Source organism: Copadichromis virginalis, linkage group LG14, assembly GCF_057382275.1.
Source record: "Copadichromis virginalis isolate Kocher_CV1m ecotype Utaka linkage group LG14, C_Virginalis_male_GT1.1, whole genome shotgun sequence".
NCBI lineage: Eukaryota > Metazoa > Chordata > Actinopteri > Cichliformes > Cichlidae > Copadichromis > Copadichromis virginalis.
In genome coordinates, this window is record NC_140631.1 from 14,432,240 (window position 1) to 14,456,376 (window position 24,137).

At 42.7% G+C, this 24,137-nt stretch overlaps 1 protein-coding gene across 1 annotated transcript in view; it reads right to left on the reverse strand.

Annotated features, from left to right (window-relative positions):
* Nucleotides 1-7,841: 7,841 nt before the first annotated feature.
* The window catches only part of clpb (ClpB family mitochondrial disaggregase), a 39,146-nt gene continuing 22,850 nt past the window's right edge, over nt 7,842-24,137 (reverse strand). Inside the window, exons 7-16 of the mRNA XM_085479387.1 lie at nt 23,518-23,632; nt 18,158-18,235; nt 12,758-12,813; nt 12,585-12,629; nt 11,575-11,736; nt 11,323-11,479; nt 10,987-11,060; nt 10,764-10,883; nt 9,524-9,628; nt 7,842-9,314 (exon numbers count right to left, since the gene is read on the reverse strand). Coding sequence (XP_085335513.1) covers nt 9,117-9,314; nt 9,524-9,628; nt 10,764-10,883; nt 10,987-11,060; nt 11,323-11,479; nt 11,575-11,736; nt 12,585-12,629; nt 12,758-12,813; nt 18,158-18,235; nt 23,518-23,632 — 1,110 coding nt within the window. The 3' untranslated portion in view covers nt 7,842-9,116. The remainder of the gene's footprint in view (nt 9,315-9,523; nt 9,629-10,763; nt 10,884-10,986; nt 11,061-11,322; nt 11,480-11,574; nt 11,737-12,584; nt 12,630-12,757; nt 12,814-18,157; nt 18,236-23,517; nt 23,633-24,137) is intronic.

Genomic DNA, 24,137 nt, shown 5'->3' on the forward strand with positions numbered 1-24,137 from the left:
TTCACTTAAATCGAGAAAATGACTGCAGTACAGATGCGGCTAAAGGGGATTGATTTATAAACAGCACAGGTACTTCCTCCTCACAGACAGCTGTGACTCTGTGTGTACCTAAAAGAGAGTGATAGTGTGTGTGTTGTTGGGGGGTCCAGGCGGAGCACAGTAAGAGTGAATGCGTCTTTTCCCTGCATGCTAATTCCTCCCTATGGAGAAGACATTCCTGCAGGCTGCGTGCATGTGTGAGAGATTCTTTCTGCATTCCCTCCCAGCGTCCGACGCAGACCCCCACACAGAATCAGAATTCCAAGGAAATTCCTATGTCATGTCGTTTTACGTGGCGGATGAGCATTATTGTTGCAGAATTCCCACCCAGGTTCTCACACACATCTATCCATCAGGGGTGTCAGTGCAACACAAATGGAACAACAACAACAAAAAAAGCAAGGAATTCCCTTTTGATTGTGATGACTTTATTTACACGGCGGAGACTCGGATACAAGAATGACAAACGTCGCTCGATTACATTTGGCGCCTTGGCAGCGTGCTGTTCAAACATTTATGATGCAACACTTTAAATATTTTCTCTTTATGACTAAATTCCTCTTAATGTCAGAGGGACACAAACGAAAGCACCAGAGCTCGCTCGCAGCTATGATAGACTTCTTTACATTAACATGCATCAACAGAAACTACTTACAAGCCAGTTATATCAACCATGCTTCAAATGCACTCTCTCCACTAGCACATTCTTCATTGGGGAGAACAGATTACGCAGGTTGTGTTTACATTTTCATCAGCGTGCCTCTGCTGATGTGAATAATGTGCTAAAAGACAGTCAAATCATCTTTGATTATCCGTTTTTCCTTCACAGGAAAATAAGAAAGTTGCTGTTATTAATGTGTCACAAATATCAGTTTGTTTTTTTAATTATTTTTTTTCACACAGATTCGATAACAGTCATACAATATCCAGTGTTCTACACTGGCTGTCCTCTCCAACCACCTCAAAGGACAGGCTGTCGTGCCATCTTTCTGGCCTTCCGATTGGACAGACACACGGGGCGTGCAGCCATTAGGCAGCAGCTCCTGCTCCTACGCTGTGGCTAACTGGTTGACGACTCTCCTCTCAACCTGACGGATCAGTGACAGAGTCAGAGGTCAGGTGGAGATCAGGTTTATAGATCCTTTCTCCTTCACGACAAAATCTGAACATCGCTGTTATTAATATGTAACAAATACCTTTTTCCCCCTATTTTTTCCTCCCCTCCATAAAGATTCGATAACAGGCTCCAAAACTGACACTTTTTTTTAACTTTAGTTTTTCATTTTCCTCAGTCATTTACAATAAATGGAGGGAATAAAAGAAAAAAATTAAGGGGTGAGGGAGAACAAATGGCAAAAAAAAAAGAGTAAACAACTTGTGTGGTGCTACCTAAACATCAAAGAATGTCTGTGTTTGGTCGAGCCTTATACAGATTCCATTTCTTCCATCGTTGTTCGAATCGATGTGCTTCAAGTCTTAAGTAATAAGTTATTTTTTCCATCGTGGAAATTTCCTCCATGACATCTCGCCATTGCTTCAATCTCAAAGGATCCCTTTGAAGCCAGTTCCTTGTAATAACTTTCTCGCAGGCCATTATCGTCACATTAAACAGGTAAATGTCCTCAATGTCAATTACTTCTGCGGGTAACAGGCCTAGAAGTAGGTCCGCTAAATTTTTTTCTTAATGTGGCCCTAACACATCATCGTGATTTTGTTCTACAAGGAGCCCTGAAATATGGCATAAATCACAAGCTCCATAATGCATATTGTAGCCGCCTGCTAACAGGTCCAGTACTGGACGATCCCGCTGAAGAGTGATATCATGCCGCTGTTTAGCCTGACAATAGAGAGAGAGAGAGTGGAAGTAATGTTACAATAGGGCCGAGGGTGAGACCTGCAGAATATCAGGAAAACACAAATCTGTCAGAGAGGACGAAGAACAGAGTCAAAATGGGTGGAAAGAGAGAGCGAGCGAGAGACACAGAAGCATGTCTGCTGACGCTCATCAACAGGCCCTTAATACATTTTAATCAAACGCGGGTCAATAGTAGTGATCAGAGCAGCTCATTTAGCTTCAGATGTTAACACTTCATTCAATAAATATGACGCCATGTTTTTCTATCGATATGTAGCGAGGCAATAATAATAAAAGCTCTAAACATTTAATTTGTCTAATATAAATGAGCGACAAACAAAAGCCTTGTGGGATTATTCAGTAATAATGAGATTTCTGCTGTTTGCATCGCTTCAAGATGCAGACTGAGACAAGTCATTACCAGACATGCACACTTTCAAAAACTGAAGACCCAAATATCAGACCCACAAGAGCTACAACACCACTCAAAACAGAGAAACTGAAATGAGTCGGGGTCCCTATCAGTTGCCTGCAGGGCCCATGTTTGCTGTCAGGACACCAGCTGTAATATTAATAATTAAATATTGATGAAGGCTCCACATGTTAAACACTGTAATCACATTACAGGGAGTAACAGTGGCACACAGTATTGATCCGTGTGTGTTTCTGCACAGCTCAGCAGCGGCTAACGAAGTGGGTGAGGCCTCGCAGGTCCCCACAGGAGGACACCCGTGTTAGAAATGTGGTGCTGTGAAGACGGGCGTCCAGAGGAGACTCAACCTCTGCTCCTCTCAGATCCACACACAGCTGATCGGCCCACTTTCTGTTAAAGTGGGTGTGGTGGAGGTGTGGTCCCTGGCTCAGCTGCAGGGGAGGGATGGTGCAGTGAGCTCAAGGAGGCAGTGCCAGTGGAAGCAGATGAGGCCACAGGTGGTGTTGATCTGGTTAATCAGGTGTTTCTTTTCTTATAGTGAAGCCGGACCCTGGAAGAGGGGGTGTGTCCCGAGACCGGCTGTGAATGGAGAGACGCTACCTGTGAAAAGTGGCAATAAAACTCATAAATGTGACAGTGTGTTGAGTCTGTCTTTCCAAGTTTTGTCGAAACCCAGGAATTGGGATGTCAGAGCCACACGCCGCGCCGCCCACCCAGCCTTTGCAAATCTTAGCACAAATGTCCACTGTCGGTGGCAATGCTCTGTATTGGGGGACGGTGATGACCCCCAGATCTTCTTGGAGACCTTCCGGGCCATGGCAAAAGCATTTCAGTGGCCTCCTGCAGAGTGGGTGCTGCTTCCACTGCTGTCAGGGGAGGCTCAGCTGCCCTGAGTCTGCCACTGACCTCACAGAGCAGCTTCCCAGACATCTGCCGGGCCGTGCTGGACTGTATGGGCCTCTCCCCAGAGGATCATCCTCGGTGGTTCCGGATCTGCAGGCTGACAGGGGAGGACCGCCCGTTCGTGTGGGCCCGGAAATTACACGACGCAGCGGCGCGATGGCTGCCGCCTGGACCATTGGAGGCTGGTGGAAACAGCGAGGTGGGTCCGGTGCCACTGGCCTACGAGCCTGGAGGCAGCGGTCACGTTGGCAGAACACCACCTGGCTGCTAGAGTGGAGGAGCCCAGGGAAGGCAGGCCCAGGTGCCAGTGCCTAGGTGCAGGGTCCCCACGCCTGCACCGGTAGGGCGGGCCCCTGCACTGAGTCCCACTAACCCATTTTTTCCCACTTTGCTTTCGGTCCTTGGGGAGGCAATCAGCACTGCTCCAGAGCCATGGAGAGTAGCAGAGACACTGGGGCAAGGGTGCTGGAAGTGCAGGCAGCCAGGACACCTGAGGCGGGACTGTCCGCCAATGGAAGTGGGACAGGTGTTCCGTGTCACCAGTGCTCCGGCACCCTTCCCAAGTCTGGGAGGGATGTACAGCATTCCGGTAAGGACTCAAGGGGGTATACACCATGGTTTGGTGGGCACGGGCTCTACACAGACCCTTTTGCACCAGAGCTCGCACGGAGGATACACACACCCAGTTGGTGCCATAAAGCTGCTGGAAAATGATTTTCCAGGTGGCTCACTATAAAACCCATGGGAGGGCATATGGGATATGACAAGAATCTGGAGCGAATTAAGGCCCACTTTTATTAGCTGGGCATCCGAGCGGATGTGCAACGCTGGTGTGCATCCTGTCCGGAATGCCAACTTGTTAACCAGCCAGCCATTCCAAAAGCGCCTTTGCGCCTGCTAACATTGATGGAGGTCCCGTTTGAGCGCATTGGCATGCACCTCATTGAGCCATTTCACCGGAGTGCACGTGGCTATCGCTTTGTATTAGTGCTGGTGGATTATGCAATGCAATACCCGGAAGCAGTGCCACTGCGTACTGCATCTCTGCAAATAGTGTGGAGCAGACACTGTTTTAGGTCATCTCCCGAGTAGGTGTTCCGAAAGAAATACTGACTGACCAGGGCACGTCGTTCATGTCTCCCACACTGAAGGAATTGTATGAATTACTGGGCATTAAATCTGTTCACACCAGGATCTACCACCCTCAGACTGATGGGCTGGTGGAGCAGCTGAATAAGACTTTAAAGTCCATGATTTGGAAGTTCATACACGAGGGTGAACGCAATTGGGATCACTGGCTAGACCCTCTGTTACTTGCAGTGTGGGAGGTGCCCCAGGCCTCCACAGGATTTTCTCCCTTTAAACCGCTTGGGGTGCTCAACCTAATTAAAGAAAACTGGGAGGAACACCTGTATATCAGAGGGGCTAGACTCAAGCAATTTTCACCAGGAGACAAAGTGCTTGTATTACTCCCTTCTTCTAGTTTAAAGTTACTCGCCAAGTGGCAAGGACCCCCCACCTCACACGGTGAGTGGGGGACGTTGACTATGAAATTGCATGGTCAGACAGGGGAGGGGCCACGCAGATTTATCACCTCAATCTCCTGAAAGTATGGAGAGAGGCTGAAACTCTCTCTGGTGAGCCGGGCCGGAGGTGCCAAATTCAATCACTACTTTATTTACTTTATTTACTCAAATAAAGGACCTAGGTTGCTCTAAGAGCATTTGACTCGATGATCGAAGTGCTCTCATAGGAGTATACAGGTTGAGAAGTTCAGTTAAATAGCAACATTATTTACGATATTTGATGGGCAGCCAATGTAGGTCAGCAAGGATAGGGGTAATAGAATCAAACCTTCTAGTACCAGCTGCTGCTGCATTTTGGACAAGTTGTTGTTCATGAAGAAGGGCAGATTGGAGGCCCAGGTAAAGGGAGTTACAGTAGTCTAATCTTGAAGTAACAAAGGCATGTATAAGTTCCATTCGCGGTATGTAATGCCTAGCCTAAGAGATTTGACGTAGTTTTTAAAAGCTAGACTGTACTACAGAGGACACTTGTTTATCAAGTTTAAAGGAGCTGTCCTAAAGAACACCTAAGTTACGTACTGTATCAGAGAGGGAGGTAGCAAAGGGCCCAAATATATTGGCTAATTGTCCCCGAGGGATGTTGTCCCCGAGGGATGTGGCTATCAAAGACAATAATTTCCGTTTTCTTTTCATTTAGAAAAAGGGAGTTACTCGATAAAAAGCTTTTGACCTCCCTCATACAATCAAGAAAGCAGTGTAGTGAAGATGGGGTACCGTCAGTCAGACAAAAATAGATTTGAATATCATCAGCATAAAAATGAAAAGAAATGTTATATTTGTCAAATATAGAGCCCAAGGGTAGCATGTACAATGAGAACAACATAGGGCCAAGAACAGACCCCTGGGGCACACCACAACGAAAAGGGGTAACAGAGGAAGAGTAGCTCCCATCGTCACAGAAAAGGACGTTCCCTTTAATGCCTACTAAATATTCTAGTCTTGTTAGCAGAATGCTGTGGTCCACCAGATCAAAGACTGAAGACAACTGTAGTTCCGAGTTGAGTGACTCTATAGCTCTCAGCAAATTGTTTGGAGATATGTCAGCTCCAGTGTTAGCATTAGCTTGCACTGCGACATTGTTAGCTTTTCCCACCAAGTTTTTATCTTGTATTTTAGGCATATTTGCGTTTTGTCAGCCTCCTGTGATTCCTTCCCCACTCAATCGTGTGTTTAACTCTAGAAAAATCAATGAACGAGATTTTAGTGGGTAAAGTTTTTTTTACCTGGCATGTGTCTTGTTACGCCGTCACACCGGACTGAAGCCACGTTTCTATTTGCAGTCATACAATATCTCAAAAATATTTTAGCTTTCAGTGTTCTGAAAAGCTAAAAGAAATATATGTGGAAGTGGAAGTCACCTGTACACTGAAAAAAAGGTAAATCAATAATGTAGCAATGTTAAATCTCGTGATACCGCACATGATTTTGTTTCTTGCACTCTGGATCGTGGCTTGAGGATGGCAGCCATCTCCACTCACCGGTACTTTTATTGGTCTGTCTTAATTTCTGAATGAATATTGTCCAAATCTCAGTCAAATTTAGTTTAATGTCTAGAGTGTCACTGTAATGTTAACGTTAAATAAGTGCCGTTAGCTTATTTGCTCTCTTGTCAAAGAATTGGCGCTTTTTCATTTTAATTTGTTTTTGGTGCAAGCCCTAATGTCACATTTAACTTACTTCCAAGGCGCTCCTAACATATTTTGATTTTCTGTGTGAATTGGTTTGCCAACTGACTGCTCAGTTACATTATGTGTTAACTGCACCTGCACCGTGGTGTTAGTGAGATTTTGGAGATTGAACAGCCTCAGCTAATGTCTTTGGAGGCATTAAGGTAGCTTACCCCCCCCACCTCCTTGTTTTGTATTTATTTATTTATTTATTTGCTGCAGATTGAGAGACAAACTTTATTCCGCATTTCATCTGGAGTCAGCTGATGGATCGTGGGTTCAAGTTGTGGTGAGAACAGGAGGTTGTGTTTTCTCTTAAGGTTTCTGTAACTTAATTATAATACAGATTTTATTTTAATCATTTGGCACATACACACACTGGCCAGCTACCTTATTTATACATATGTGAAATCCAAAATCTGCCATACGTTTAACTTGAACCTACATATATTGTCAGAAAGATGATTACTGGACTTGCGTTAATGCACACTTGAAAAAAAATGAGGTTGTAACTTGTATGTTGTTGGATTGCAAACATCTTAGGATCTTTTAAATCCCACAAGAGCAGGAAACACAGGTCTTATTCACCAAAAGATTACCGACCAACCACGCACAGTGCCTGTTGTTATTTTTAAAATAATTTTATGTTGTTTTAGATAAAATGCAGTGTTCAAGCACATCACAACCATGCCTTTGCAGTCAAGGTTTCTGGCACAGCTTGACTTCATCTCTGAAAGTCTGCTGAGAGTGTTTGCCAAGCAACTGGGAGAGCAGGCCCAAAAGCTAAAGGATATGACTGCCATGATGACAGTAAAAACTTTTAAATTGTTTAACTACAAAGTGTATATGCATCACATTAGCTCGGTAAAAGATTTATATGCTGCATCCATTGCAAAGGTCAACTTTTACCTGTGAGTACTGATCCTACTGAAAGGACCCCATAATTTACATCATGCAATTACTGTCCCAGCGTGAGAAATCGATCGTTTTTGTATGTTTTGGAAACTGTATGACTAAACTATAACTATATAAGTCCATTTCATAATGGTCATGTCAAACAGGTAGTTTTAATGGTGTTTTGTAGATGCTGGTGTTGCATGTTAACTGGTTCAAAAAGTCAGGTTTTTTGGTCTTTGATCATTTTCTTCTGTGCTACTGAAGATTTTGAGTTCACATATCTATGTTTTCTTTGTTATAATACTTAAGGATGACATTGATGTTCGAAGGGAGTCCCTCATCAATGTACTCTGCCTCTGTCTGAATGACAATCCTGATGTCTTGGTGCAGGAGTTCATGGTGAGTGTTGCATGAGTAGATTGTGGCTTTGCAACTGAACACAGTGCATTCAGTTAACCATATGATCCTCATTGGACCAGTTAGGCCCAGTAGTCCTCTTTAATAATTTGGTGAAGTGATTCCAGTACTGACATTGAAACACAAGGTTAAACTTGTTACACAAGGGGTCCAAACACTACTTTTTTTTCTCCATAGCACCTATTACGAAAGCGGAAAAACCGTCCATTTTGATGCCTCTGCCACAAAGTGAAAAAATAATAATGATAATTAAAATCATCCAGGAACGGAAAAAAAAACCTTCAAGAAAAATGAGGAGAACTGTGGGCACTGTCATCTCATTGGAGGGCCACATTAGTGTTCAAGTAGTATAAAACCCCCACAAATATTTCTGAAAATGCAGTGTTTTGTATTTTTAAATTTCAAATATTGTATAAAAAGACAAAACTGCAAATGTGAACGCAATTTTTTTTCTTCTCACTCTTAACTGAAGCCTTTCATTGAACTATCAAATAAACAAATTGGTACTCTCTTTCTGGCCACACCCGTGGCAGCACTTCTGCTATTATTTTGTTAAATACAAACAAAATAAAAATGCTGACATAAGTGTACACATTAGTTTTTAACTGCCAGTGAAAATTGTTTTCTTTGCAGTTTACTCTCTCACTGAACTAACAGTCAATCGGTAAACATGTTTGTGCTCTCTGCTCATATTGCCTTCATATTAAGTACGTTTTTGCTTTTAAAGAACTTATTTTAACATTGCACTCAACAACAAACAAATCCTCCCTAACAAAAGTAACTTCAAGGACCAAACTGCATTATATTTTTTCATGTCAATATACGGGCTGCAAGTAGGGGTGATGTGGGCCACAAGTGGTCCCTGGGCCACGAGTTTGATACTCCTGCTTTACCTGCAGTGAAAGTAGACATTTTGTTTTGAAAGGTTACTAGTGGATACTGGCAACTTGGAAGAGAACAATACAATCTGTTATAAGGCCTCCATTGGAAAATTGTGTATTTCATACTAGAATATAATACCAACATGTAGTATTTGGTTAAAGTTATTGAATAGTGTTTGAATAAAGTGAGAAAATTGTGGAGGATTAAAATATTCCAAGAGCTCAAATTACTTCATCAAAACATTTCAACGTTTCAATCACATTTTATCAACACACATTGCACAGGTTTATTGAATACGAATAACTAGTGTTAATTTAACTCTGTTTAAGTTGCTGCCATAGCAAAACATCTGTGTGCATCTAATGTCCACTACTGAAAGAAGTAAATCCAACACGTTCTTTTGTTCAGTGTATGCTCGCATTTTTAATCCTTTGTTGTTAGTGTTCAGGGCTGAGTGGTGATCGGATGTCCAGCGTTCTCGATGAGCTGTCCTCTCCAACCACTTCGAGGCGCAGGCTGGGCGTGCTGTGCTCTTTCTGGCCTTCTGATTGGACAGACAGACGCAGCGTGCAGCCTTTGGGCAGCAGCTCCTGCTCGTACGCTGCGGCTAACTGGTTGACGACTCTCCTCTCAACCTGATGGATCAGTGACAGAGTCAGAGGTCAGGTGGAGATCAGGTTTATAAGTCAGGCTTTTTAAAAATCTTTATATGCTACATGTGCAGGATTTTTCCTGCATAAAGGAATCCCGTTGTGATTTTGTTCTATAAGGAGGCCTGAAATATGACAAACCACTTCAAGGGTTACTCCTAAAAACCAGTGTGTATGTTACAGTGCCTGCACACCTCATGCTTGATGGAACGAGCTCCATAATGCATGTTGTAGCCGCCTGCTAACAGGTCCAGTACTGGGCGATCCCACTGAAGAGTGATATCATGCCGCTGTTTAGCCTGACAAGAGAAAGAGAGAGTGGAAGTAATGTTACAATAGGGCCGAGGGTGAGACCTGCAGAATATCAGGAAAACACAAATCTGTCAGAGAGGACGAAGAACAGAGTCAAAATGGGTGGAAAGAGAGAGCGAGCGAAAGACACAGCAGCAGAGAGGAGACTGTGTCAAGCAGCATGTCTGCTGACGCTAATCAACAGGCCCTTAATACATTTTAATCAAACGCGGGTCAATAGTAGTGATCAGAGCAGCTCATTTAGCTTCAGATGTTAACACTTCAATCAGTAAATATGACGCCATGTTTTTCTATCGATATGTAGCGAGGCAATAATAATAAAAGCTCTAAACATTTAATTTGTCTAATATAAATGAGCGACAAACAAAAGCCTTGTGGGATTATTCAGTAATAATGAGATTTCTGCTGTTTGCATCGCTTCAAGATGCAGACTGAGACAAGTCATTACCAGACATGCACACTTTCAAAAACTGAAGACCCAAATATCAGACCCACAAGAGCTACAACACCACTCAAAACAGAGAAACTGAAATGAGTCGGGGTCCCTATCAGTTGCCTGCAGGGCCCATGTTTGCTGTCAGGACACCAGCTGTAATATTAATAATTAAATATTGATGAAGGCTCCACATGTTAAACACTGTAATCACATTACAGGGAGTAACAGTGGCACACAGTATTGATCCGTGTGTGTTTCTGCACAGCTCAGCAGCGGCTGACGAAGTGGGTGAGGCCTCGCAGGTCCCCACAGGAGGACACCCGTGTTAGAAATGTGGTGCTGTGAAGACGGGCGTCCAGAGGAGACTCAACCTCTGCTCCTCTCAGATCCACACACAGCTGATCGGCCCACTTGTTGTTAAAGTGGGCATCCAAACAGCAATATGGAAGCTGGAACAAATATGTGCATTCCTCTGGCGCACTTAAACAACCCATCAGTGCTGCCAGCAAACTCTGTTAATATCAGTTAAAATAGAAAGCATGAAAGGACTCGCGAGGCAGGATTTTTAAAGCTGTGTAATGTTTCCTGCATTAAGACTCAGCAGGACTTGATCTTGCATAATTTCTTTATTTATAACCGCAGAAGCAGAGAGACTAAAAATGACTGTAAAGATTGTGCTCTCGTACCTTTTTGGCCCAGAAGTTGAGCTCTTTGCTGACCAGCTGTAGCAGCTCTGAGTGACAGAATGGCAGGAAGTAGACGATTTCATTGATACGGCCCAGGAACTCGTCCCTCCGGAAATGAGCCTACAGAGGAACAAAAGACCCATGAGCGTCTCGGAGCCAGGCATGTCTGCAGCTACACCAAACAAGATGGTTTTTATGTATTTGTGTGCATCATGTGTTTTACCTTCAGGATTGGTCGAATCACAGATTCTTTAAACTGTCTGGAGATTTTAATGTCATCACTTTTCTGTACGTCCTCTGGAGGAAAAGGAGGAGATGAGCAATAATGTCATTTCTGGTTTTTAATCATCTGAAAGCTGTTATCACAGTGCTACAATGCTCCTTTATTTTGCAAGAATGAGAAAATTAACTGCAACATGACAAAGTTAATTTGTAGATAATTTAATTTCTGTGTTCGTTTAACACAACATCAGATGGAAATGTATAATCACATTGTACAGTGTCATCAGTGTGAAGACATTAGCCAGGCTGCATGTACGCGTTAGGGCGTTTCTCTCACCGAGGTTATCGGCCAGCTTCCTGCGGCTGACCCGCTCGGCTTCCTGGCGGAGCTGCAATGCATGCTGGGCTATCTCGTCACTTGCGACGTTCGACGTCATGATGAAGATGGCGTCTTTGCATTCGATTGTCTTTCCTTTACCGTCTGTAAGACGACCCTGAAAGAAGAACACCACCAATCAAACAAAGTTTCAGTTTATTTCTGTTTTATCAAAGAGACACACACGATGGACGTAAGAAGCTGTGTGCTCGCCTCATCAAAGAGCTGCAGCATGATGGTGAGGACATCGGGGTGGGCCTTATCCACTTCATCAAACAAGACAACAGCGTTAGGACACGCCCTCAACAGCTTGGTCAGCTGACCGCCTTCTTCATGTCCCACATATCCCGGTGGAGAGCCAATGAACTTTGCCACCTGAGCGCGGACAGAGAAAAGATGCACAATAAGTCTAAATAACACAACAAGCTGATTCGTTTTATCAGGATCACACTAAATAAGTATGCTCAGCCACCCTCTGCAACAGAGAATTCAATATTTCCACACGCTTCACACCATGATCCTGTTTGCTGCATCGGGAACGTTTTCAGTGCATCCAAAAGAGGTTTTCTGAAGCACTTCAGTAACCAATTTTGTTGAACATTATTTCAAATGACAGGAAAATGTATAGACTTACCTCAAATGAGGTAAAGCAGAGCTGCTGCCTTTAATATAAGAGGGCCTTTCATGGTAGAGTCCATGTCAGCCCCCAAGCTCCGATCCTAGCCATGAAAATCTCAAACATTTTACCCATTACAAATTATCCGAAGATGTTCATAATAATCTTTGCAGCTGTAATCACCAGCCTGCTGTGTTCAGTGTTTCACTTATGCATCTGACGCAGCTTTTCTGAATATCAAAAGACCTTCGATTTCTAGCATCTATAAAGCTCCTCATTGCCACAAACTATGCAGAGAAAGTCCAAACACTGTGGTGACTGTGACAACACGACACTGTAAAACAATGCAACTCTGAAAAACTGATTAAATGTATTCATCACAAAAAGTTTCACAAAGAGAAGAACAAAAAACCCCCCAACATCATTAATTTTGGTTTATGAATCTATTACGATTACATAAACAGAATTAATCCAATGCATCACTGCCATGCATCTGCAGCAGGAAGACGCTGCTAGCAGCTGCTCTCATCGGAAATAAATGAACTTGTGTGGCGCGGCTTATTCAGTGCATACTTTGTGTTTTCGCGTGTGTGTAACGAGGCCTTACCTCGTGCTTTTCCTGAAACTCCGACATGTCCATGCGGATGAAACCCTGCAATCACAGGACGGGTTAACCTCCAAAAGAAGCACTATTGCATACACTGTAATCAAACTCATTCCACCAAATTAAGACTCTTGACATGCGTTTTGTATCTATACGCACGCTGCTACGTCACATACCTTTTTAATGTCCTTGTGCATGTAACGAGCCACCTGTTTAGCCAACTCCGTCTTTCCTGTGAGACACATCATTGAACCCGTCACACACAACAAATGCATCATTTAATTGGTCATTAGGCAACAGGAACAGTCCCTCCCCCTCACCATTTAATTACTTTGTTCTCAATAAATAAAAAAAAAATACAGTCTCCGCCTTTACATCAGCATGCAGAGATTTCAGGAATTCAGGAAAACAAGCTTACTCATTTCAGACAGAAAGACAATCTCTCTCCTTCGCTAAGTGCTGGCCTAAATCCCAGTGCCTCCCTCCACAAAGCTTTCAATCATCTCCAGCTCTCCAGAAGCACACATTATGCTTGCCAGTAAAATATTCTGCATATAAATGCTCATATGTGATATTGATGTCTTGTGTTTGCTATGCATATGGGTATGATGATTGTGTGTGTGAACGAGGCTGTGTGTGTCTGTGTGTTTGTCTTGTTGCTGTGTTTAATATTGATGTCTCATGGCCACTGTTTGTCGCTGAAGGGAACAGAGAATATGAACACCGTCTCTCCCTCATCTATCTCTCTGCCCTGTCATTTCACCATCTCCCTCTTTTTAGCCATCTATCTGGCCCTTAATATCTCCCCTCTCTTCCTACTGCCTTCACTCCAACACACAAACACTTCCAAATCTTGCTGATGATTAAGGACATTTAACCACTTATTCAGTAGATGTCCTCCTCAGGTTTTCTGCTTTAACACAAAAACTGTTATTAGCAGAACCAGTTTTTGATACTTTGGCCCGCTCAAACACTACACTCTGCATCACAGGTTTGCTTTAATATTTATCCTCTAGGATATTTCAAGACGTTCATGGATAGAGGAGCAGTGGGGTGAATCTGCTGCAGCAGAAATGTCCAGACAGTCAGTCTCAGTTCAACCCACCATCCCCAGTGAATACCGTTAACTGACACGACTCGCTATTGTTGATTTGATCACTCACTCACTCACTCACTCACTCACTCACACACTTCCTGTGCTTGTGGAGCACAGTAAACAATGGGTTACAGTAAACAAAGGACTGGAAATTTGATGGGACTTTATTATGCAGATATAAAAATGTCCTGGCATCCCAGTGCTAATGAAACTTTAACATGCAAAGACAGGTACTAACTGATAAAGACTGTGGTACTGGTACAGTTGGTGGAGTCTATTACTTCGCATGAATATTTACATTACTACCAAATCTGCTCACCATCCCTCTTCAGGAGCTCAAAGTTGCCATCCACATATCAAAACTGCCCAACTCAAAATTAGTTTGTTAGCTAAACAGTGCCAAACAGTGTTCCCATCTTCAGTCTAACGTTTCTTCCTCTTCATCAGGGGGATTCAGTTTTCCCTAACCAATCACACACAGCCTGATGACACCGTCAGTCCCACCCATGCACTAATTTGCCAGCTGTAGCGCTCATCAAGCTGATTGTGTTTTAAACTGTCAAACTGCTGTTTCCTGTCACATTTCCAAACAAATCAGTCAGTTTCATGACAACAGCCCACGATATGATAAACTGCAGACTGGAGCAGCCAGAGGATCAAGCCACCAAACGTCCAGTTAGTAGATGACCTGCTTTACCTCTTGAGCAACAGCCACCCCAATACTGGACAACCTGCACATTACAATAGAGGAGCTGCTGGTCCATAGAAGCCCACACCTTGAAGCTCCTGGTGCACTGTTCTTGTGCTGATGTTAATGGAGCTCTGTCGTTACCGAGTCAGCAGAGTGTCGGTGACTTTTAAGCATTCTGAAACTCTGCTCTGTAACTTTATGTTCTCTGACACTTCATGGCTGAGTTGCTGTGGTTCCTAAACACTTCCACTCTGCAGTAAAATCACTTAAAGCTCAAGTGGCATCCTTTTACAGGACTACACTGGAATTCAGTGAGCTCTTTCATGTTTGTAAAGGCAGCCTTCATGGCTAGGTGTGTGATTTTATAAACCTTAGGCAATGCGACAGTGAGCGCCAGAATTCAAAGATTGAGAAGTATGTCTCAATTAGGGGTGGGCGATATAAACGATATATGACAGAAACGATATAAATTTGGCCAATGATAGAGCGATATAGTCAAAATCTCTATCGCGATAGCGCATGTTGATGATGTCATCAAGCTGCACCTGTTTTGGTCAAAAGCATCGCAGCGGCTACAACCATCATCATCTGCAAATTATGCCGGGCGACAGTCATAGCAAAGAGATGAAGCACTTTTTAAATATGGGGTAAGCCAAAAACTGCGCTTCCTCCACTTCCGTAACATTGATTCATTAATGTTGAATTCTCTCGCAGCTGTTCTGTTCCCATGTTGTTGCAGTATATTAATAACTACCTTGTATTGTGGATGAATAATCTCAGTTGTTCTCCTGACTGAGTGGAAAAAAAGTTGGCGTTCATCCTCCAGCTTCACTGTGCTAATGTTATGCTAACATAGCTGTGTCGCTAGCAATCACGTAGCACAACATTATATACCAGGTAGTCCAACTTCACTGCTGTTTAGTTTCCTGTCTTCATTTATGTTGGAAGTGGTAGCAGAGCTGTATGTTTTAATCTCTCAGTCAGAACATGGTGTGTCATGTTTAGGTGGACACTAGCAAGCTAACTTCCTGTTAACTTCTAACTACGTTAAATTGAATAACTTCTGTTTTCATGGATGCCTGGTTGTTAAACTTAATTGCTACACCTAGTAAAGCAGCAACGCTGATGATTTTATTAAAGATGAAAGAATTTAGACTGTTTTTAACTCTCATTGTTCGTTTGACTTTGGGACCTGAAGTTGACGGAGTTTTAAACCAGATTACTCCGCGACGCTCCTCACTACGGCAGCCGTAATGCTCTGACAATCCATCAAAACATTTTTTAACAGATTTCTGCACGCCCAAATCGGTTCCAGGTCAGTAAGCACAACCAGAATTCATACATAAGGCTAGGGCTGGGCCATATTATACCGTTCACGGTAATACCGGTATAATGTTAGACAATGATAGGAAAATGAAATATCGCGATAGAATATAAGTAAAACGCGCATGCGCAGTGCCTTTGTTTTCATACGCACATGGCCGATTGTTGAGTGAAACAGATGAACCAGAATTGGTTTGTAAAAATGGTACAACTTCAGTGATGTGGAACTGGTTTGGTGTTTGTCCGTCAGATACACGACAAAGCACTTTTTTTTTGCAGAACATGCAAGCGGCCGTCGTTATTGTCGTATTTGTCGGACTAAGATGCTCTTAAATCTGGGAGTAATCTGGGTCCTAAACCCCCCTCTTCAGGTCAAACGAACACTGCACTGAGAGTTAAAAACTGTCTAAATTCTTTCATCTTTAATAAAACGATCAGCATTGCTGCTTTACCAGGTGTAACTATGAAGTTTAACTTCCAGGCATCCATGAAAACAAAAGTTATTACATTTAACGGAGTTAGAAGTTAGCAGCAAGCTAGCGGAAGTTAGCTCGCTAGTTTCGCTAGTTACCTAAGCATGATATTGCATGTTCTGACTGAGAGATTTCTGAAAAAAAATCAAACGTACAGCTCTGCTATCACTTCCAACATAAATGAAGACAGGAAACTAAACAGCAGTGACGTTTGTAGGGTTACTGAAGTTGGGCTAGCTGGTATATAAGGATGTGCTACGTGATCGCTAGCGACACAGCTATCTTAGCATAACATAAACAGTGAAGCTGGAGGACGAACACTAACACTTTTCCACTTATAAAAGTTAACGTGAAGGTTCCTCATGGTTAGAGACAAATGCAATCGCATGGCAGGATGCTGTAAACGGACCAAACTTCAGTCAGGAGAACAACTGAGATAATCCATCCACAATATGAGGTTAGTCATTAATATACTGCAACAACATGGGAACAGAGCAGCTGCCAGAGAATTCAACATTAATGAATCAATGGTACAGAAGTGGAGGAAGCAAGAAGAATGAGTTTAATAAAGTTTGATTTATCTGACTGCTTTGTTTCACTTAATGTGCCTTATAATCAATCCCGTGCACCTCATGGTCCGAAAAATGCGTACTGCACACTGCAGTTTAATGTTGCAAAGCACCTCTTTTTAACTTCAGTGGATATTATACATGGTTATGCTCAGGATATGTCAGCCCATTTCTACTGGAAATGCCTTTTGGTTAAACTTTCAGCAAGGAATTTGCATTTGCACTGTTAAATTTTTATAAAGCTTTAATGTACATAAAAACCAGCTTCTTGTTTAAGTGAAAATAAATGGAAGGTTGTCTTTTTGCGCTAGTAATGTTGTGGAGTTGTATTTTGTCTCGCATCAATTATATCGTCAGTTATATCGTTATTGCAAATTTTCAAATATATATCGTAATAAATATTTTTGGCCATATCGCCCTGCTCTACATAAGGCACACTCAATTTTTGAGAAAATTAAAGGATTTTAAGTGTGCCTTATAGTGTGGAAAATACGTTATATACAGAAGAAAATAATATATCGCGATATATATCGTTACCGCACGTGCTTCAAATTATATCGCGATATGGATTTTAGGCCATATCGCCCAGCCCTAGTCTCAATACTCTTGTCCATATAATGTTACTGTATTCATTGTCTTAGTTCAGCATGTTAACATGCAATCATCATTTTATACAAGGCACAGCTGAAACTTAAGTTTTTTGAGGTTTTTTTTTTTTTGGGGGGGGGGGGGGGGGGGGGATTTGGCAAATAAACCCAGCACTCTGAACAGCTGGTGACACGGGAGGAAAAGTCATGGGATCAGTAAAGGGAGAAAGATTCATCCTCTGCGAAACATGACTGTCTGTACAGTTTCACAGAAATCCATCCAGCAACTTGAGATATTTGAGCCTGGACTAACAAACCTACAGACCCACCAATCCTTACATCCTTAACGTGGCTTAAAACCTGAACAGGACAACCTTTAGGTGACAAACTAGCTCTGTTGAGCAACTTTCAACAAGAGTTTCTGACTGACTGAGATATTTGTTAATCAATGATTGCTTTCTCTTTATTCCTTTATATTAAACCTGTTGTACAGGACATTTTAAACATTTACCATCAGATGAATCCTCCTGAGCATCATTCTTGACACACTGATGACAAACACATTTACTGCATACAAGCTAGCTCTGATCTGTGTTTACAGTTTACAAAGTGACGAGTGCTTCCGCAGTTCACTGTACTCTGTTTCGTTTCAGCGTAATTAAATTAAACTGCTGAATTAATTTGTTTGAGTACACTCTACATGTGTCAACAAACTTAACGTATTCAAGCAGTCTGTTTATTTTGGCTGCTGCTTCGAGGAGGCTGAAGAGTTTTTCTTTCACACGCTTTGAGAACTGAAGCGTTGGGTTGGGTGTGACAGAAGAGACAGTGAATTACCGATTCCCGATGAGCCCAGGAAGAGGAATACGAGGGGATGTTCTTCATCGTACCAGCCGTTCTCCTTTCTCCTGATGGCTACAGAGCACAGAGACAAGGAGAGAAACAAAGGGAGCCCATTATTTCAGTTATTTGCATTTGTTGACTTTGCTTTTGTGCCAAGTTTAAGCCATCTGAACCAAGCTGCCCCGGGGACGACGGGCATCCCAGAAACTATGATAAAAGTGTGAGAGAGCAGGGATGAGGAAAGGGTCAGAGACGGTTGGTGGAGGAAAAAAAAGAAAAATAAATAAAAAGAGGAAGAAGAGAGAAAACAGAGCAAGAGAGCAAGATGAGAGACCTCCAGAAAACTACCCACGATGCCTCTCCTCCCCCCTCAGTCAGTGGGGCCATTAGCCAGCGGTAATTGTGTTAGCCTCTCTGGCGCGGCCATGGTGAAATCAGTTTAGCATAGATCGCAGCCTCTCACACACACACGGACGCACAGGCCTGCTTAAAGAGGAGTGCCTACCCATCCCTGCCATCACCCCAGCAACCACACTAGCACACATACACAAAGACAAGATGATGAGGTGGATTCGAGGGGAGTAAAGAGTGTATTTGGCCGTGGTTTCAGCCACTCAACGAAGAAGCAGACACTAGCACAAACTCATCCAAATCAGAACCTGTTGAGAGAGTCAACAGGACCAAAGCCGGTGGATCGATGGTTAGCACTACTCCTGCCCCGAGGAAAAAGGTCCCGGTTCGGTTCCCCCTGAGCAGCTGAGGCTTTTCGTTTTTTGTTTGGTTCTGAGTGTTTTTGTGGCATTTGGTTTAGATGTTAGGTCACTTACAATGCAGACTAACTGGAAATACTTTTTTTTTAGAGCAGCTTCGCAGTGTGTTGGCCCTTTGAAGCACCTTTTTAAAAAAGTGGGTACAAAAGATACACAGGTCCTGATATATCACAAATATGACCTCAAGTTCTCTCAGTAGAGTTTTGGCCAGAAGAAATTCTGCAGTTATCTTTATAATGTGGCAGGAGGCCAGTTTATCCTCTGAAAGAAAGGATGTAAATATAATGAAAACAAAATCACATTAAGATGGTAGAGTGCAACGTATGTGATGCTACTTCGGTCAAGTGTGAAATTTGAAACTACAGGTTTTTGTGTTGTAGCACATACGGCGCTGTGCAAACATTTTGAGACCGCCTTCATTTCTTTATATTTTGCTTCCTAGTGTTCTCGAGCAACAGTTCTACAGTTTTTCAAATTTCTTCAGATATCGGCTGATATTTCACAGATTTCCATTTCTGTCCTTGTACCTGACCATGTTCAGAGGAATGTCTTTTGGTTTTGGTAGTAAGTCAAAACCCAAGACCCTGCCTACTCAGTCATAGCAACAATTCTGACAATTATTATTATTTTCTTTTACTGTAACTCATCTGCAATATGCTTAGAAATCAGCTGAGGTTAGAAATCATGGGAGCAGTGGCATCACTTCCAATACAAACTGACTTCTTTGTGCACACTGAAGAGTCGTCCCCTGCTGGCCATAAGAAAGAATGCAAGTTTAACACACTTCCTTTCAGACCTATGTCCGTTGTTTTTATACACCCTCTATGCCATAGAGTCTATGGCATAGGTGTCAAACTCTGGCCCGCAGCCCAATTACATTTGACCCTTGAAGCCATACCAAATTACTATTAGAGCTGGCCTACTGGTATTATACAGCTAATATATATATATTGTTTAGTATTAAGCTTTGCTTGTTCCATATTCAGTTTTTCAGCAAAACTTGTTTGAGTCCATAAGAAGAGATTCATTCTTAAATCTGGAGGAAGATTTTTTTTCCAGTTTTGAATTTTGGCCCACTGTGTATTTGAGTGTGACACCCCTGCTCTATGGTAAAATCCCACAAAGTCCCAGGATAAAAGTGTGAGCAATGCAGTTCAAGACACTCATCTTAATCAGCTGCAAGACAAAAACACAGACCAAATGTTTAGGTTTCGTGTTTTTCGTGTCCTCCTACACCAGGATAACAACTCCCCTCCTGCTCAGCTGTTGTAATCTCTTGCAGCTGAGAAAATATACAACAGATATGACATGTGAGTGTTAAAGTAGCAACTAATAGCTAATAATCATAAAAAGCAGATTCTTGGCAGGAGAGGAGGAGGAGGAGGGGCCAAATGAGGGAGGCAGAGAGAGATGCAACACAGGGAAGCAGAGGGAGGAACTCAGATAAGGAGAGGAAAGAGGAGTAAAGATGTAGAAGACGATACAGAGGGGTTAAGAGAGGAGTGATGGAGATAAGGAGATAGAGAATGAGGGAGAGAAACAAACAAGTGTGTCAGAGATGGACACAGAGATGAACAGTGACAAGAGGGGCTCCAAAGCTCAGTCTGCTTTATCAATGGCTGTGTGAATGACAGCGTAACCTTCTGTGTGGTTGTGCGTGTTTTAGCTGATTGAGACCGACTCTGACAGAAGGGCACATTGACATTTCTCAAAGGACCCTGACAACAACAAGGAAAGGAAGGAGACACAAAACAAATGAAAGCTCTCTCACTCAGTCTCTCTCTCTCACATGCATACACACACACACTCTCAGCGCAGTGTGTATTGGGCAGGTCTGGTTGGCTCTAACATGATTACAGAGGGATGAGTCTCTTCAATAACTCTTAGCCCTGAGAGCTAAACCTGGATCAATCTAACCTCCTTCCTGTGTGTGTGTGTGTGTGTGTGTGTGTGTGTGTGCGCGTATTTCTAGTTTGTGTCTTGCTGCAGGCCAGCTGTTCGTCATGAGGAGTTCAGGTGAAAACAGACGTTTTGAAGACATCGCATCGAGAAAAAAAAAAAAAAAAAAAGGGAAAGAAAACCACGTCTCGGTTTTTCTTCAATTTTTGAGCTGCAAAATTTTGCAAAAAAATAATCAGTTCATCTATCAAACTGCCAAACTTTTCTTCCCCTTTTACTACTGAAATGTTACAGTGCAACAAGATAACTTGAGCTGAAACAAAAAGAAGAGGATGAGCAGATAGGAAAAAACAAAAACAATAAACAGATAAATATGTTCCAGTTTCTTTTTTGTGTGTTTCACATAATTACATCATAGAGTCGGAAGTTTAAAGTTATCTTTGTCATTTTTTCTTTAGTTATAATATTTTTAAAATGGGAACGATATACAAAGGTTTCTGGCTGGAACAGTTGGGAACGTTGCAATCACTTCTACGAAGCAAGTCCAACGCACCCGGGATATCCTCCCATTATCAGGCTTCACTTACTCAGGCGAAGCAGTCACACGGTGGTTATCAACTCAATAAGGTAACCCAGCCTATCCCAGTCTCACGACAAACACTTGAAACACCACTATTAGCAGTGTATGACTAACCAGAAACATGGAGTTGTGCTCTGGCAGCAGATTTTTACAAAAAGGGAGATAAAACTAATATGTGAGAAATATAAGAAGACTAAGAGCAGCACAGCTGCTACAGACAGACCAGCAGAATGAGCGTGTAACAGGAAAAGTACTGCACAGTGGTTTAGTACTAAAAGTGCTGTACGAATGTGTGTGTGTTGATCTTTAAGCAAGACTGGACAAGATTTACTATATCAATAAAGTTTAGCCCATTTGAAGCTTGTTGAAACTGTTGATCACTAATCATGACCACAACTCGTTCCAGTGCAGGTTAGGTTTGCATCATAGGTTACCATGGTGATGTACTACAGTGATACAGAAAACCCTGGGTTAATCCTAAAATTGCCTTCTGATTAATCATGAAAGTTCTACATTTTTAACCAGTAATTGCGCATTAAAATGTTGGATATGGCGTGTATTTGCAGACACATAGCCTGGTCACTCTTTATCTCTACATCCTTCTCCCATTTATCTTCTTATCTGCAGTGCATCTCTCTTTCCTGAGTCATCTCCTCATCTCTAAATATCTACTTCCCTCCTCCTGGCAAGAGTTTGACTGATTTCTGCTCGGCTCACCTTTACAAACTGTAGCTGCACACGAGGTTGTGTGTGCTCTAGTAGGTTCTGTATCTGCCTCTGAGTGTTTTTTTCCCTGTGTGTGTGGTTGTGTGATATATATTCACTACAATACACAGATCAATCACTACACAGATCAATAAGCTGTTCCTATTTCTCTGTGGTGATGTCTTGTACGGCTTTCGTGATAACAACAGTCATTCATCGCCTTGCCAAAGACTACAAGTCCCACGACTATCCTCCCCTTCTGACACTTGTAACAACTACTGTCTTTAGTTTTACAGACAGCTCTGTAGTTTGTCTCATATCTGTAGTTTGTGTTGTTTTTTTGATGAAGTATTAGAGTTACGGAGGTCTGGAGAGGGATGAAAGTTGTTCCCTTGTTGGTTATAAACTCTGCAGTATTTGCTCTCTCCAATGTGTTATAGACTGTAATATCAGTTTCTAGCTTTGGGAATGAGTTAATTATTTTCACAAATCTAAAACAGAAAATGTCCAACATCATAAAAATAACACACAGCCTCTCTCCCTGCTGCAGAACCCTTTCACAACCCCCCCTCCCACAAACTCATCTGCAGATCAATACAGTACATGGCCTCCATGGATGCCTGGTGTAATATCAGCTCTTTACTGTCGGTTGTGTTATTGTGCTCTAACTCATCCTCCCTCCCTTCCTCTAAGCACTAAACACACTCTCTGTCTTTCTGTCAGAGCTACAAGCTTTCTGGTTCTCAGATATTTCCCCGTATTCTCCCATCGTGTCCCTGTATCTTTTAGTTTTATATTTTTTTTATTCTTTCGCCCATCCCATCCTCTCTTGTTTACATCTGTTTGCCCATCCCCAACAGTAGTGTTTGAGGACAAACAGTGGAGATTCAGGAGGTGCATTAATGTTTCAAAGAGGAAGAAGGAAAGGACAGGAGAGTGAAGGAGAGAGATGGAGATCAAAAACAAGAGACCCAGAGATAGAGATGATGGAGAAAGAGAAGAACAGAGACAGAGGGGGGCGAGCAGAAAATTGGAGAGAAACGAGGAGGAGGAGAAGGGGGGGTCTGTAGTATGTCTCCTCTCTCTGTAATCGTGTTAACTGGCGGCTCCAAGCCTGGCCTCTTCAGCTGTCACGCACAAATACACACACACACACGCACACAGCACCTGTGTACGCCTGACAGACAGCTCATTCATCACAATTAACCAATTACAGCCTCCGCAGGTCTGTACGAACCCGCCTACTGCTGGTGGAAAAGGCAGGAGAACAGGAGAAAGATGTAAGAGGAGTCGCCCTCCTCGACGTAAATATGTTGAAGGAAACAAAGAAAAGTGAAATAAAGGCAGTGATGTTTTGTATTTTTGTGTATTTACTCACTCAGGAGTATCTGCGGGTTTACCTGAAGCCACCGTATTGATGGCCCCCTCCTGTCCAATGATGTGCTCCTTCAGCCTCCTCTCCAGGGGGAACCTCCTCCTTTCCTCTGCCTCTCGTCGAGCCTGTAACTCCAGAAACTAGGTGGAGATAAAGAAAAGGAGAAGAGAGTGAATGAATCCGGAAGAGAAGGGAGTGAAAATGAATAAGCAGCTCTTAAACAAACAAAGGCTGTGCTTCTGTCCCTCTCCATCTCTTTATCATCGCCTCCTAGCCAGTGGGGCATGTCACTTTTCCTGCTCACGTTGTTAGTGTTATTAATTTTCCCCTTTGTGCAAACTTGGGGATCTTCATTAAGAAAGCATGAATTAAATATCTTAAACTCCTTAAGACTTTTTTGCGTCTGGTCTGAGAAAACCAGACCAGGCATTGTTCTTCTAATTTTCTATTGCTGTATTGGTGATCCAGTGTGAAATGTAGCCTCAGTTTCCTGTTCTTAGCAGACACTAGCAGCACCCAGGCTGGTATTCTGCTGCTATAGCCCATCAAGGGGTTTCAAGGTTCAACGTATGTGCATTCATAGATGTTCTTCTGCACGCCTCTCTGGTAAAGAATGGTTATTTGAGTTACTCTTGCATTCCCATC